This window comes from Aethalodelphis obliquidens, unplaced genomic scaffold (assembly GCF_003676395.1).
Source record: "Aethalodelphis obliquidens isolate GAN/ISIS:26980383/991018 unplaced genomic scaffold, ASM367639v1 scaffold11, whole genome shotgun sequence".
Classification (NCBI taxonomy): Eukaryota; Metazoa; Chordata; class Mammalia; order Artiodactyla; family Delphinidae; genus Aethalodelphis; species Aethalodelphis obliquidens.
The window spans coordinates 11,699,052-11,714,432 of NW_020837955.1; the positions used below are offsets into that span (position 1 = coordinate 11,699,052).

Below are 15,381 nucleotides of genomic sequence, written 5' to 3' on the forward strand. Positions count from 1 at the left end.
TCTCTGGATCATCTGTCTTACTAGTCTATTATGATCCAGGAAATGTTTCTCCCTTGTTGCTTCTTTCTATATATATTAAAATTAATTTTATACGGAGCTATATATGTGATCAATTGCCTCAAGATGTTTAGCTGTCATCAACTTTGTCAGAGAGCTGGTTACACAGCAGGTGATGCAAGAAACAACAATCATAAAATAACAGGATATCACTAGTAACATTACTAAGATTATAGTACAGCAGCAAGAGTCACAAAGCATAAACAGTTTAAAAACTACAAAGGGAGATCAATTAGAACAATGATTAGTATAACTAGTTGCAACCTGGATCATAAAAAAACACCAAGTCCAGAGGGGAGCCAGACAAAGAAGCCAAATTCTGGATGGATCCGGTAGAGAGAAATAGATGTGAACTAACTATAACTTAAGAAGGCTTATCATCACTTATTTGACAATGCTTCCCATGTAATTTAACCAAATAAGTATAATTAGTTTAATACCTCTCTTTGAGATGTTTCAGGGGCCCTCTGAAACATCCCAAAGTTAGCTAGAGGTCAAAAGAACTCTATTTAGAATCTGATTTGGGGAAGTTTGTCAAAAATATCAAAAGTTTTAAAAACAGTTGATCAATCAGGATCGTAGTGTAGATCACTGTGAAACAGTACTTATTCATTTAACCAAAGTGATAACAGAAGATTTCAAAGGCAAATATAGAAAGTTACAACAGATTACTTAAGAGGTAAAGAAACCGTTATCAAAAGCAGATATTCCAAAAAAACGTTGTCCTCTTAACAGAAAGAATAAAATTCTAGTTTTGTACAACCTTACTTTTAAGATTCATTTATTTAATTTGTTCTAATCCTAGCCAGGCCTAACCATACACAAAACTCTTTTCTCAGGGTTCCTTTTCCATAACCTTTCTATAACTTCCTTTTTTTAATCTTTAACCTTAGCCTCCATTAGGACCCCATCCGCAAGTCTTGGTCTTATAAGGAGTTCCAGAAACTTTTCCTTTTTATCCGCCAGCTGTTTTATCCATTCCTGTATAAAAGGCTTTGGGGTCCCCAGTGAGGGGTCCAGCCAAGGAACCCAGGCCCTTTTGTCAATGTTTAACTTGATTAATTGGCCTAACTGTTGCTCTAAGCAATTGCTGATCGGGTCTCTCAGTGTAAATTTTCCCTTCCAGCCCCTTTTTTCCAAACTGGGGTAAATAGAGCAAACTTGTTTGGGGCCCTTTAATATTGGGTGGACCCACAGAGGGTCCCTTTGGCTCATCCAACCTTAAGTAGTGTTGTTTCAAAGCCTTTGTTTCAATCCCATGAATATCCAGGCCACAGGACTTGCCCCTTAATAACCCTTTCTATTCCCTTGTTAACCTAATTAACATTAATTAACCTAATGTTTTATTAGCATCTGTAAGACCCAGTGAGGGAAGCTGATTTCACAAATTCAAATAGGCTTCCCGAACAGATGTTTTTTTTTTTTTTTTAAACTAAGGGAGTTCTTAAGGTTAGTCATTACATTTCTTTGTGTCCACCTTTTAATTTGGTCTTTCCATAGCTACCAATAAAATAGCTGTTTACGAGGAGAGCTCTCTAAAAATTTAAGTTTAGAAGTTTTTCCAATTTAAAGGATCCATCACTTGGCCATTGATGAGTAGGATCTGAATAGGGATTCAAACGAGTAAGACACAAGAGGTGTCCCCATAGGATCGTGCAAAGGATGCAGCCCTCACAAGATCCAGAAAGTTTATTTGCAAAAATAGTCTAAGAAAGGAAGGGCCTTTATTGTACAGGTGGATCCAGTGAAAGTTGACATGATGAAGGCCCCTTATGGATTGGGAACCCTTATGACAAACTCTCCTGAGAGCTGACAGGGCCAAAGGGACTGCTCGGAATCCCAGTCTCTTCACCTGGCTTCCAAATGTACACTGTACGAGTACCTTCCAGATGGCGGAGGCCAGAAAGAGTTTTCTCACTGATCAACAAACCAAGCCCTCAAGACACAGAACAAGATGCCTAAGAAGATCAGGTACCTTTACATCTCAAAGGCACAGGGAGATAATGCAAGTTCCTCCTAGAAGTGTGTCTGGGTTTCTCCCTTCAGCAGACTAAAACCACCATGGGTGCTCAAGCACTGGATGGCCAGTTCTAATGTGTACAACCCCAGATGAGCATATCTTTAATTAATGAATGGGTTACTTGCCTCCACCACTCCTGTAAATTTCTCAGTTGCCTGAGAAAGCTGTAACCAGCTGGGAGGAGCATTTTGTCTCTTATTTTGGAGCTAAAAGCTCTCATATGGTGTCTTCATTTTTATTCCAACAAACTCTGTTAAAGTAGCCCATTCAAGGAAAGACACCAGGTTAGCCCTTACCTAATCACCCAGTCCAAACCTTCCCAGTGTCTTTCAGCTAGACAATTTTCTCAGAGCATTTGAACTGAGCAACCTTCCCAGTGTCTTTCAACTGAGAATTCAGGTACCTCTTCTTGAACTGCCTTAAGTTCAAGAAAAACCTACTCCTCATAACAAGTTTACCAACCACTGAATAAAACTCAGAATCGTCAACCAAGACGGGAGATCCAAGACCAAGAGAGACTTACCCAGTCACTGAGGAGGTCGATGAGCCTTCTCTAAAAAGGTTTCCTTATGTCCTTTGATCCCATCTGCTGACCTCAGTCTCCAGGCAATCACCCATCTTCCTTCTCACTGTAGTTTTGCTCTCCTGTTGGCTTAAATTTGCATTTCCCCGTGACTCATGTTATCATTTCATGTACATATTGACCATTACTTACATCTCCTTTGGTGAAGCATCTATTAAACTCTTTTCCAACGTTTCTGTCTTATGAGTTTCTTGTATATTCTTATATGTAAGTCCTTTGTCTGATTTATGTATTGTAAATATTTCCTCCCAGTCAGCAGCTTGCCATTTTCTTTTCTTAATGGTGTCTTTTAAAGAGAAGACAGTTTTAAACTTGAAAAACTTCAATATGTCCATTTTTTCTTCGATGGTTAGTGACTTATGCATCCTAAGAAATTTTTGCCTAATGAACTTCGAAGAGATTTTCTCCTATGTTTCCCTGTAGAACTTTTACAGTTCTAGTTTTTATGTTTAAATCTGTAGGCTTTTCTGAGTTAATTCTGTATATACTGTGAGATAAGGGTTAAGGTTCTTTTTTTTTTTTCCTATAAGGATATCCAATTGTTCTTGAACCATTCGCAGAAAAGACTACTTTTCCCCCATCAAATTACCATGACACTTTAGTCAAAAATTAATTGAAAGTAAGGTGGGGCTCTATTTCTGGACTCTGCTCCCTTCCATTGATCCATATGTCAATCCTTAGGCCGATACTCACTAGCTTGATTATAGTTTCATATAAGCCCTGCTATCAGGAAGGATGAATTTGTTCTTCTTCAGAATTATTTTAGCTATTCAAGATTCTTTACATGTTCATGTAAAATTTTAAATCAGCTTGTCTGATTTTAATGTCTGTCCAAAAAGCCTGCAGGAATTCTGACAAGCATTGCTTTAGAATCTATAGCTCAGTGGGGAAAAACAGATATCTTAAAAGCACTGTCCTACAATCCATGAATATGGATTTTGTCCGTTTATTTTGGTCTTTAAAAACTTTCCTTCAGTAACGTTTTGAAGTTTTCAGTGTACGGGTTTTTCACATTTAAAAATATTTTGCCCCTAAATACTTTTTTGGTGCTATTATAAATTATTTGAATTTTGTGGACAGTATAATTTGTTGACATAAAATTGATTTGTTAATGTTATTTCCTGCAATCTTGTTAAATCAATTTAGTACCATTTTTGTAGTCCTTAGAGTTTTTTTGGTATGTGCTCATGCCATCTGTGAACACTTTTTACTTCATTCTTCCCAATCTTTATTGTACTGACGAGGACCTCATATACAAGTTTGAAAAAAGTTGTGAGAACATACATCCTCATCTCGGTGCATCTCTTAGGGTCAAAGTATTCAATATTTTATCCTTATTTATGACGTGACCAGTAGGTATTTTTTAAATTCCCTTTATTAGGTTGAGGAAGTTCCCTTCCATTCCTTGTTTGCTGAGAGCTGTTAGTATGGATTTTGTAAAATGCTCTTACTCTACCTATTGAAACAACTATGTGGGTTTTCCTCCTTAATTCTGTCACTATGGTAAACAATACTAATTGATTTTCAAATATTATACCAACCTTGCATTCCTCCTACTCTGTCTTCAGGTAAAGTTGGTATAATATATGAAAATCAACTGTATAAAAAATTCCTTTTTATACATCGTTGGATTCAAATTGCCAACATTTTGTTAAAGACTTTCAGGACTTTTAAAAGGGTAATTGATTTAGAGCTTTCTTTACTTGAAATACCTTTGTCTGAGTTTGGTATAAGGGTAATCCTAACCTCATAAAAGGGTTCCCTCCTGCTTTCTAAAATGTAAGATTGGTATAATTTCATCCTTAAATGTCTGATAGAATTCACCAATGAAGCCATCTGGGTTTGGGGTTTTCTTTGTGGAAAGGGCATTAATTCAATTTCTTAAGACAGATTAAGGGAATATTCATATTTTCTATTTCCTTTCATGTCTGTTTTGGTAATTTGTGTCTTTCAGGAAATGTACCTCTTTCATCTAAGTTGTCAAAATTACTTGTCTATAATGTCTAAACAAAAACAAAGGGGACATAGGCCAGACCTACCTTTGGGTGAGACCCAATTCCTGACTACACATCGACAATGTTATTAGGAGATACGTGATGAAGTATTTAGGGGTGAGGAGTCACGACATCTATGGAGAGAGAGGGAGGGAGGGAGCAATGCACAGGAAACATTAAACTGGTGAATACAGGGTGAAGGCTATATGGGCATTCACTGTACTATTTCTACAACTTCTGTAGATTTAAAACTTTTCCAAAAAGAAGTTAAATGATATATTCATATTCTACAACCCAGTGATTTAAAGAAATAATCAGAAAACCACACACATACTCTGTCTGCACAAGGAGTTTTATCATGGATCAGAGTTTGAAAACACCCTAAATATCCCACTCTTAAGAGGGACTGGATAAACAAACTACAGTATGAAACCAAAAACTCAATAATAATGACAACAACAGCAAATACCACAAATTTCCCAAGAGTACCCACGTGGAAGATTCTCAATATAGACTATGGAAAAAGTTGTAACACTGAATATATGACCCCATTCTACTTGCACAGCAAAAAGACTGCAAAATAACAATGCAAAAAATGTGGTTGTCCTGGAGGGGTGGGGTTACAGATGAACTTGACTCTTCTTCACACTCTCATTCAGAATCACTTGAAGGATTCCAGATCATCTCATCACTCCAGGGGCGACAGCAAGGAGAGCTTGCATTGATTTAAGGGCCTAGCAGGCCAGGAGGCATGGGTCTGGATTGACTCCAAGAGGGAGGGAGATCCCAGTGGTGATAACTGGCCACAAGGGAGTCCAGCAGAGGGGAAACAACAGCGGACTGGAGGAGAGGGACACAGACTCTGAGACTTGGTCTCACTCCCTCCAAAATAGGCAAAGGTTGGGAGACTAAGGTGGTATCAGTGAAAAAAGTTAAGTTTCATACACATGTAAAAACAACTGCCCTTCTACTCTGTTCCACAAGTAACTTTGTAGACTTGGTACCCATTATTACAGGAAATCCACATGGAACAATGAGAACTAGAGTTTAAAGATCTGAGTGGAGGTTTCAATCCGTGCTTCCTGCACAGTCTGGGGCAAACTGTTTAGCCTTTCTGAGCCTATTTTCACTTCCGAAAACCTGGGATGATGATGATTTTAATCATCGTCCTCCCATGTCAAAAGATTGGGTGAGAAAAGTAGCAATTCAGTACTACCAAGACGCTTTGCCACAAGAAACCATGGAGTGGTCATAGTTCAGGTTGATAAGGACAGTGAATGAACTTCATCGGTTGGGCAGCACAGAATACTAGGGATCTAGAAGCCTACTGGTCAGAGGCCCTTCCAGGGAGGGCTTAGGACGGCAGGAACCATCCTTACAAAGGGAGATGAGTATGTGAGAATCCTTGGTTTTCACCATGAACATGCTGCGACTAAGAGAAGGGGACCAGATGATTCCCCTCACACACCATGAGAGGCGGAAACTGCACCAAGCCCTAAAACCTGGGGTGGCTCCAGGCCTCCGGACGGGGCAGCTGCATCCTCCCTGAGCACAAAGCTGACCACGTGCCCTGCATTACTGTCCTAGGTTGGAAACTGAAGAACCACCAGATTCCCTCTTGAAATGCTTGGTTGAACCAGCTGGTAACCACACGAGTAGAAAGATTATTTTGACAGGGAGTAAGAAGCCAGGGATCGGACAAGGTATCTGCCTAACCTGCCGCTGGAGACATGCGAGGAAGATGAGGAGAGAAATATTTTTTCTGCCTTCTGAATTCTCCTCCCTGAAACTCACAGGACAAATCTTTCTGGGTTTGGGGTCAGCAAGGAGTTCAGCCTCTCACACTGAGATTCCTGTTTTACAAAAGTGATCTACTCTTAAGACTGTGAAATTGACCCATTTATTTGATTAAATCACTGTTACCCAGATTCACTTAAAAAAAAAAAAATCCACTGCTTTCTACATTGGGAACAATGAAAGCAAGAAACATCGTCAAATCGGGATGTTGAGAGGTAGGTTGAGGATTGGCCACTGAAACTAAAAATAATACAAATGCAAACTCCAGAGGTGAAATTCAGGCAATTTATTGTAAACAGGATTACCCTAGCACTCTACCACGTACTGGCTGTGTCACATGCTCTCTCTTCCACATCAAGCCGTGAAAAAGAAGACTTTTCAAAAAGTCACGGGTAACTAACACCTCAGTGTGTTTCGCAAATCTCATTTACTAAGCGCTGAGTAAAGAGCAGTAGCCAGGTAGTCTGTTATTGCTCAGGGACTGCAGCTTGGACCCATGTAGCTGAACCCATAAGGATGCCTGAATGATCCAACAGTAGCTCTCGATGCGAAGTGGAAACCAGACAATGCTAGAGTATGCTCAAGAGCAACCACAGTTCCTGTAAGACGACATGAGATGCCGTTCAGATTTCTTCACGTGACTTTCTCATAAAAGTGACACCGTTCAATTTCACCCCCTCCCTTTTTTTTTTAAAGAGCAAAAAGTTACCCAGTAGCACATAATTTTCCACAGAAAAGATATAAGTGGATTATTTACTTTTCCAGTGGTGGATTTATGCACTCAGGACTAGTTTTTGATCCCTCTCGTATATATCTGCAGTTTGATGAAAAGCTGCATAGTCTACAAATGCATAAAACCAGAAGGAAGTGACGATGACTCACGCACCTTCTGATGGACAAAGACAGGCTTCATACAAGGAAGCTCTTGAAGGCAGGGATAAAAAGATGGTTACAGCACCACATATGTCTGACAGTAGAAATGGAGCCCCGCTTTCAAAAGCAGCCTCCACAGTTGGGATTATCATTCTTGCCCCAAATTCAGATTATTCAGAAAAACAGCAAATGTGAAAACTTAAGATGTGAAAAGACATGGCTCTACAGAAAGAAGTCCTGGCAAATCAAGTCATATGGAGGTGAAATGTCATTTGAAAATGCCATTCTTTACTTTGCCTGAGTTAGTGAACTACAGGGCCACTTACTGTTTATGTCTCCAATTTCTCTTTAAGTTTTAATATTTCAAAACAGCTGTTAAATCTACAGTAACAATTTCATCCAAAATTGTATTTCATGAAAGAAAATATTTTTTAAAAGTTCACTCCAGTCATCATCTGTGTGTTTGTATGTTTGAATTTATATATTCAAAAAGTAACTTTACACTTAAGGCAGTATTAGACTGGTAGCAAAACAGGATTCAGAGTCTCTATGGAGAGCACGCTATTGAAGAATCCAAGGCTTTCCTTTTTATACCTCCAAAAAGGTGTCTTTGCACGCGTTGCCTTTTATATTCATAATGGGGCAAATATTTTGGTTCGTATACTGACTGCAATTTCGTGGTAGTAAAAAGTTACAGGTGTTTAGAATAGATGATGTTGGAAAAGCATGTCACACACTCAGTGGGATCTGAAGTTGACCCTGTTTGTTTCTGTTAAATAAATACAGCAACGTGTTGATGGGAAAAAGTGACACTGATGGAACACTGCAAACCAACTATGAACAAGAATGTCAATATAATTCAATCAGAAAAAAACAAATCACAGTAATCCTGAGAAATTCAGTTTGGGACAAAATTGATGTAAGGTAAGTCTGTATTTCTAGCACTGTAAATAAGTAGGGTGTTCTAGAGTTTTCCAGCATTTTACTAGTTTGAATAAAAAACATGTTCAAATTCTATAAAAAGATTAAAACCATGCCTTATATAATCAGCAATTTCACTAATAAAAGAAAATGACATTGCTTTGTTCATTATCTGCCAAATGTAACGTTCTCCATTATTTACATGAAACCATTAAGTAGAAAGCAAAGTTGAGGATCCATTTTTAAAAAGGTATTATCTTTCTACACGTTTTGAAGTCTTTTCTGTCAACCTAGGAGGCTTTTAGAAAAAAGCTAACATATTTTTCTTCTGACAAGTGACTATTTTACAGAATAAGGAAGTTTCTATAGGAATATCATCCAACATTTTAAGTATTGTTATATAAGGGACATTTCTCTTAGTAATGAAAAGAAAACTTTCAAAATATTAAGAGGCATGTATTTTAAAAATATTCTACATCTATAAGATTTTGTAATTTAATTACTTTGGATTTTTAATATTTCTACATAATGACATTTGACAACTTTTTTTTTTTTTTTCTGTTTTTCTCTCTAATAGTGAACCAGAAAATATTAAAGTGGCCAAGATTGTTTTCCTAGCCCTTGGAAGACTCAGGAATGCATCCACTTGCACTTTCCCGCCCATGAGGAATCTTCAGAGTTTTGCAGCCATGAAGTTAATATGTGGTTTCACAAGGGGAAACAGTGGCAAACCACGCTTGAACTCAGTCATGTTCTGAATCACTTCAGGCTGCAAAGAAAAAAAGTTTTCTCTTAGTGTATTTAGCCTAAAAAGCAGACCGAACAGGACATAAACTTTATTTTTACATAAACACACTAGTTTCTACACTATATATTACATATTATATCTACTGACCTCTCTTCCTGGATCAGTAAGGTCAGAGGGTCTATGCAAACCTATGGTGAATGTCCCCAGTGGGACTCTGGGCCAGAGGGAAGAATCTTGGCTCTCCTCTGGGCACTTGAGGGCAGGCCCACTGAGGGCTCAGGACCGTCGCTTTGGCAGAGTGGTAGAGGCCAGTGTGCCCATCCGGCAAGAGCCTAATTACACTGCCAGCTTCCTCTTCTTGCAAGTAAATGCCAACCTTTCCAGATGATTAAAATGCACAAGCACCATGGAAAAGGCTGGGATAAATGTGGCTGGAGATGACTCATTGCAGAGTAACACAACTGTTCAAGCTAGAGGACAAGGCGGACAAGGGCAAAGGCTGAGTCTCTGCAGCTGAAAAAGGAAAGAATGGCAACCTGGTCTTTAAGGGAGACCTAAAGTAGATGCCCGAATACCTCGTAACCTGAAATCTCTAGGTCTTATGTGACCTGGTGAACAAGCTCCTTCTAAGTAGGAAGTCCTCTAACAGGGCAAGCTAACGTGAAATTTATATTTCTTACTTGTGGCAAGGCTGGTGCTTGTGACAAATTTATATCATTTTGACATGGGAACTCTCCAACCACAGGACCTATAAAAAACAAAAGGTTTAATGCTTTGCACTTATTGATACTTGAACACAAGAGCAAACAAACAAACAAACACAAACCAGACTCAGCTCACTAAAACTCTGCACCAGGTCCCGTTCATGTACCTTTCAGATCCTTTTAGGGTGTGTGCTCCCAAGGCCTTGTTCGCTTGTCCTGCCTCCTATCCAGAGTGTCCCTAATGATGGTTCATGATGTTACTGTGCTTAAATAGCCTTGGCCACAGCTGCTTTAGTGCCCAGCTCTGACCTCACTGGACCCTGAGGCTCTGGCCACCCGGAAGGACCCAGTAAAACAACCTGGAAGGCCGGGGGAGTAAATGGTCATGGGGCAAACCATCACAGACAGGAGATGGGAAGGACAGATAAACTGCTCACCTTTCCCCCGCCACATGCAGTTGTCCCATGCAGCTTCTTTGGAGATGCCCTACCAGCACCTGGCCTTGTTTTCTTATGGAGCTGTGGCCAGCTCGGCACTGTGTCCTCTGCTGTTGGCTCTCTCCTTCACTGCCTCATTTCCTTTTTCCCCTTATTTTTGCTTTGACAGAGCAAACCCTGTCTCCAGTTAGTTCCCCTTCTGTGCCCCTTTACTTCCTGGTGGTCTATAAGGGCTGTGACTATGGCATGGTACAGCTATCGCGTGCCTAAAAACACACTTTTGAAAAAGCCAATACTCAATACTTACAAGAATCCATTTCTCTGGCAAGAACATGGACGGATACCTTATGTCTTCTCGGGGCATCTACCGCCAACATTTCCTGGTTGGAAAGAATAGCAAGGTCACCCTTTTGCCCCACTAAGGAACTTAAAATGAGGTGCTCTCTTACGACCATGAAGAATCAGCTCTCACGCAGTCAGAAACAGTAAAGACGCCTCCCTTTCTTTCCCCTTACCTATAGTATTTCATTTGAACTCCACAAAAATTAGGAGGTAGGCAAGAATTATTCTTAACCCCATCTTACAATGAGAAAAGTGAGTCCAAGGAGATTAAGTGCTCAAGCCCCTACAGCTAGTAGGTACCTGGGCTGGGATTAAAACCCTAGCCTAGTTCTCATTGGGGTTTGATGCAGGGCTGCACCTACTGGTCTGCAGTGTCTGCAGAGACAATGGCCTGAGCTTAGTTAAGGGATGACCACGATGCTTGCCCCCTAAGAAAAGAAGAAAACTAACATCTCTTGAGTGTCATCTTGTATCAGCCTCTCTCCTATGTTAGCTCACTTGATTCTCTGTAAGCTAAACATCATGATGATTCTTGTTTTAGAGACTCTGACTCTAGAACAAAAAGTCACACAGGTGGAGTCACACAGCTTGCAAGGGACGGTGCCAAAAGTGAGGTTTGCTTGTTCTCTCCCTTCCACCACGTTGCTTTGAGGGACTCCCCTTAGTTACTACCAAGAAAGCCAGGAGTGGTATGTTGGCAGAAGGATCCTGTGGCGAAGTGTCTCCTCACCTTTCCCTTGATGCTGGACCTGTATTTGTCTTTTCCAAAGGGAAAACACAAGTTGTGATGAAGCTTCCCCTGATGCCTCAGCCAGCAGCAATGTTTTGTAACCTCAGAGGAAGAGATCATCAGCAAAGCCATACTGACTCACGGTTATTTACGGAACAGTTATTGCAAGCCTGGCCCTGTGCAGCTGCAATGGAAGCCCTGCTGAGGTTGCACAGCAAGCTTGCCCACGGCTCTGCCAGCTGGCAGAACAGCCTCTTTCAGGAGCTCAGCCCAGGTCAGCCTCCAGTAACATGCAGTGCCTCATCTGAGAGCATCTTACTGGAGTAAAACGTTTGCTTCCAAAGATCTATTTTTGATCCCTTATCACCCAAACCTTCATCGCCCTCTTAACCTGTATCGGTTACAGCAGAATATCCTGTTCAATTTCCTGACCAACTTTGGATAATCCCCATTTTTCTAAAACCCAACCAATTGCAGAAATTTCTTAGAATTTCTCTATTCTAAGGAACACGAGAGTCCTAAGAGATACTTATAGGTATTCTGTGCAAAAAAAAGTGTCCATAGTGATAGCAGCTTAGGAAATATTTTGTTAATCAAAACTAAACAAATGCTGGGCTAAAGAAATTTTAACTATGGGGTTCTTAGAACTTTTAAAAAGCTAACATGCTCTGTGATTCACCAAGAATGAGAATAAAGAGTAGTCATTCCCAAACGTACATGGTCACGAAACCCTTTTTTCTAGGTACCCCCTATTAGTATCTCGTACCATGGAACATAGCTAGGGAAAGCCTGTTCTAGATTTAGCGTAAGCTTGGTAATAAACACTCTCATTTTTTTAAGACAAGAAAGTCAGTCTTATAACTGCTCTTTTCACAAATTCAATAATCAGGTACCACCTGTAACTTCAAATAAATAACAGAATTTGTGGAAGGAAAGAGAAATCTTCATTTCTTCTGGAAACATCACAGTAAGTCATATTAAGTCATCATTCTTTTTGAACACACATAACTAATAATGTCTTAAAATAAATGTCTTAGGAACCAAAGAGAGCTGAACATGAGCACCCTCTTTTGTAGGCAGTTGAGAACAAGTAACTAACCTCACAAAGTGTAACAGTCTTAAGTAGTAAATCAACACAACTAAAACCCACTTTATAACACCAAGGAGGAAAACATATTCCGATCTAAAACATTCTGATTAAAATATTTAAAAATCCTAAGATTGAGTATTACTAATAAAGAGATAACGATAGAGACTGTTTAATAAATGCTACTAAGTGCCAATCACTTTACATACCTCATTTCAATGAATACCCCATAATCTCTATTTTGTAAATAAGGAAGCTTAAGTAATTTGGCCAAGGTCACAGAGCTAGCTAGCTGGTGATAGGGCTGAGCCCAGAGTCTGGGCTCAGAGGCCATATGTGCTCCTGCTGCTGCCCCACAGATCACTGAGTGAGGCCAGCAGCTCTGAGCAGGGCTCTGGATGGCTGAACAGCCTGGCTGCGGACACGTGTCCTGGAGCCCTGCTCTCACACCCAACTCTGCCCCTCACGGTCCTACTGCAGCTCCCTCTCCACAGACACAAAGACTACCTGGGGTTATATTTCAGAACAGAATCTTATTTTATATATTGTTTTATTTTAAAAATATGTATGTGTTGGGAGTTCCCTGGTGGTCCAGTGGTTAGGACTCTGTGCTTCCACTGCAGGGATTATGGGTTCGATCCCTGGTCGGAGAGTTAAGATCCCACATGCTGCATGGTGTGGCCAAAAAATAAAAGAAAAAAAAATTTAAATTAAAAAAAAAAAGTATGCGTTTTTTGTTACATACATACACACACATTTTTTTTAATAGATTTTATTTTTTCAAGCAGTTTGGGTTCACAGCAAAATTGAGTGGAAGGTGCACAGGTTTTCCATATGCCCACTGCCCCTTCACAGGCCGAGCCTCCCCCTTGTCAAAATATATATATTTTTAAAAGACTATCACTGGGACTTCCCTGGTGGTGCAGTGGTTGGGAGTCCGCCTGCCAGTGCAGGGGACACAGGTTCGAGCCCTGATCTGGGAGGATCCCACATGCCGCGGAGTGGCTAGGCCCGTGAGCCGCAGCTGCTGAGCCTGCGCTCTAGAGCCCTCGCGCTACAACTACTTAAGCCCGCAACAGGGGAAGCAGCCACCACCATGAGAGGCCCGTGCACCGCGGCAAGGAGTAGCCCCCGCTTGCCGCAGCTGGGGAGGGCCCTCATGCAGCAGCGAAGACCCAACACAGCCAAAATTTAAAACTCAATAAATAATATTAAAAAAAAAAAAGACTATCACTGCAAAAAAGCACAATTCCTCTACACAATGCAAGGGAGCCATGAGGTAAAGAAAATGGTAAATTGCCCAGCCAGCCATGTCCATAGCCAAAATGGTTCAAATCCCATTGCTGAGAAAGGAACATTCAAAATACTGTCTTTTACTGTCAAATTTTGAACCTAAAACTGCTACTGTCTCTCTTTTCTTATTGCTAAGGTGTTACTGGCTATATGAATACTTGTTTGCACATACAGAGACCAGAAACCTTGTCGTCCTGCAGAGGATCTGGGGGGAAAGTAACTGGTAGACAGTGCTAAGTCACCCTTTTCTTCTATGAAACTATCAGCACCTCCACCTCAGGGCTATTTCCTTTTCCTCACTCTCCCACACAAGCACCAACAGTGGTGAATTAGATCTGATTAGCCTTCACTGTACAATTAATTTCACAAAATCATTCCAATGAGAACTGCAAGCACCACTCCTGTTATGGCAGTTACAACAGATCCCTGAGAAATGACCTTGAAAAGCAGATGACATCCCTCCCAGAGATGTTAGCATGAGGCAGGACCTGAGCTCCCAACGAAAAACCTGGTGTCTGATAAATCAGATATGAACCAGGAGAAGTGGCTAAGGATACTAGATAGGGTATAATTCTAAGGTACTATGGTAATTATGGAGTAGAATTTTGTTCCTTATCCTAAAAAACAGACATAAAAGTATTTTACACAAATTAGAGGTCCCAATACATTACAAAGAATATATATAGCGCTTTAGGTGCAACTCTATTGCAGCATAAATTTTTAATTTCTGCACTTAGCATGGTTACTACACATTATATGCCCACTTAAAATTTTTGCTACCCTTCTATGAATTCTGTTACAGGTGGGGAAAATTTGGATGGTGTAAACCTCTTCAAGCTGTACTGGGAAAACTTTAATGGTGGTGCCTCTCTTTTCTCTTGATGAACTGAACTTTCTCAGTGAGCTCAGGCGTTTAAAGCTCACAAATCTGGGACCTCCCTGGTGGCGCAGTGGTTAAGAATCCGCCTGCCAATGCCGGGGACACAGGTTCTAGCCCTGGCCTGGGAAGATCCCACAGGCCGCAGAGCAGCTAAGTCCGTGCGCCACAACTACTGAGCCTGCACCCTAGAGCCCACGAGCCACAACTACTGAGCCCGCGTGCCACAACTACTGGAGTCCGCGCTCTGCAACAAGAGAAGCCACTGCAATGTGAAGCCCGTGCACTGCAGCGAACAGTAGCCCCCTGCTCACCACAACTAGAGAAAGCCTGCGTGCAGCAATGAAGACCCAACACAGCCAAAAATAAATAAATAAATATAATAATTAGTATAAAAAGTCATTCTACTTTTAAAAAAAACTCACAAATCTCTAGTTTGGGATTAGCAGATATAAACTACTATATATAAAATAGACAAACAATAAGATCCTACTGTATAGCACAGGGAACTATATTCAATATCTTATAATAACCTATAATAGAAAAGAATATGAAAAAGAATATATATATAAAATGGAATCACTTTGCTGTACACCTGAAACTAACACGACATTGTAAATCAACTATACCTTCAATAAACACAATTAAAAAAAAACAACTCAGAAGATCTCTGAACACAGTTCAAAGGTGAGTAATCATTTCTTTTATTTATTTATTTATTTATCTTTTGCCGTATGCGGGCCTCTCACTGTTGTGGCCTCTCCCGTTGCAGAGCACAGGCTCCGGACGTGCAGGCTCAGTGGCCATGGCTCACGGGCCCAGCCGCTCCTGCATCGGCAGGCGGACTCTCAACCACTGCGCCACCAGGGAAGCCCAGTAATCATTTACTTTTAAAAGGAGCCATAGTGGCACCTAAAT

General features: G+C 40.5%; 1 protein-coding gene across 11 annotated transcripts in view; it reads right to left on the reverse strand.

Moving 5' to 3' along the window:
- Positions 1-6,722: 6,722 nt before the first annotated feature.
- Positions 6,723-15,381, reverse strand: part of IDE (insulin degrading enzyme) — a 113,190-nt gene continuing 104,531 nt past the window's right edge. For 10 of the 11 annotated variants that reach the window (XM_027112052.1, XM_027112048.1, XM_027112047.1 and 7 more), the window contains 3 exons: positions 10,442-10,514; positions 9,674-9,741; positions 6,723-9,014 (listed from right to left, as the gene is read on the reverse strand). In XM_027112052.1, the coding sequence (XP_026967853.1) occupies positions 8,919-9,014; positions 9,674-9,741; positions 10,442-10,514 (237 nt within the window). In that variant the 3' untranslated portion in view covers positions 6,723-8,918. Of the gene's footprint in view, positions 9,015-9,673; positions 9,742-10,441; positions 10,515-10,926; positions 11,236-15,381 lie in introns of those variants that run through there. The other variant, XR_003433826.1, reaches the window with a different exon arrangement.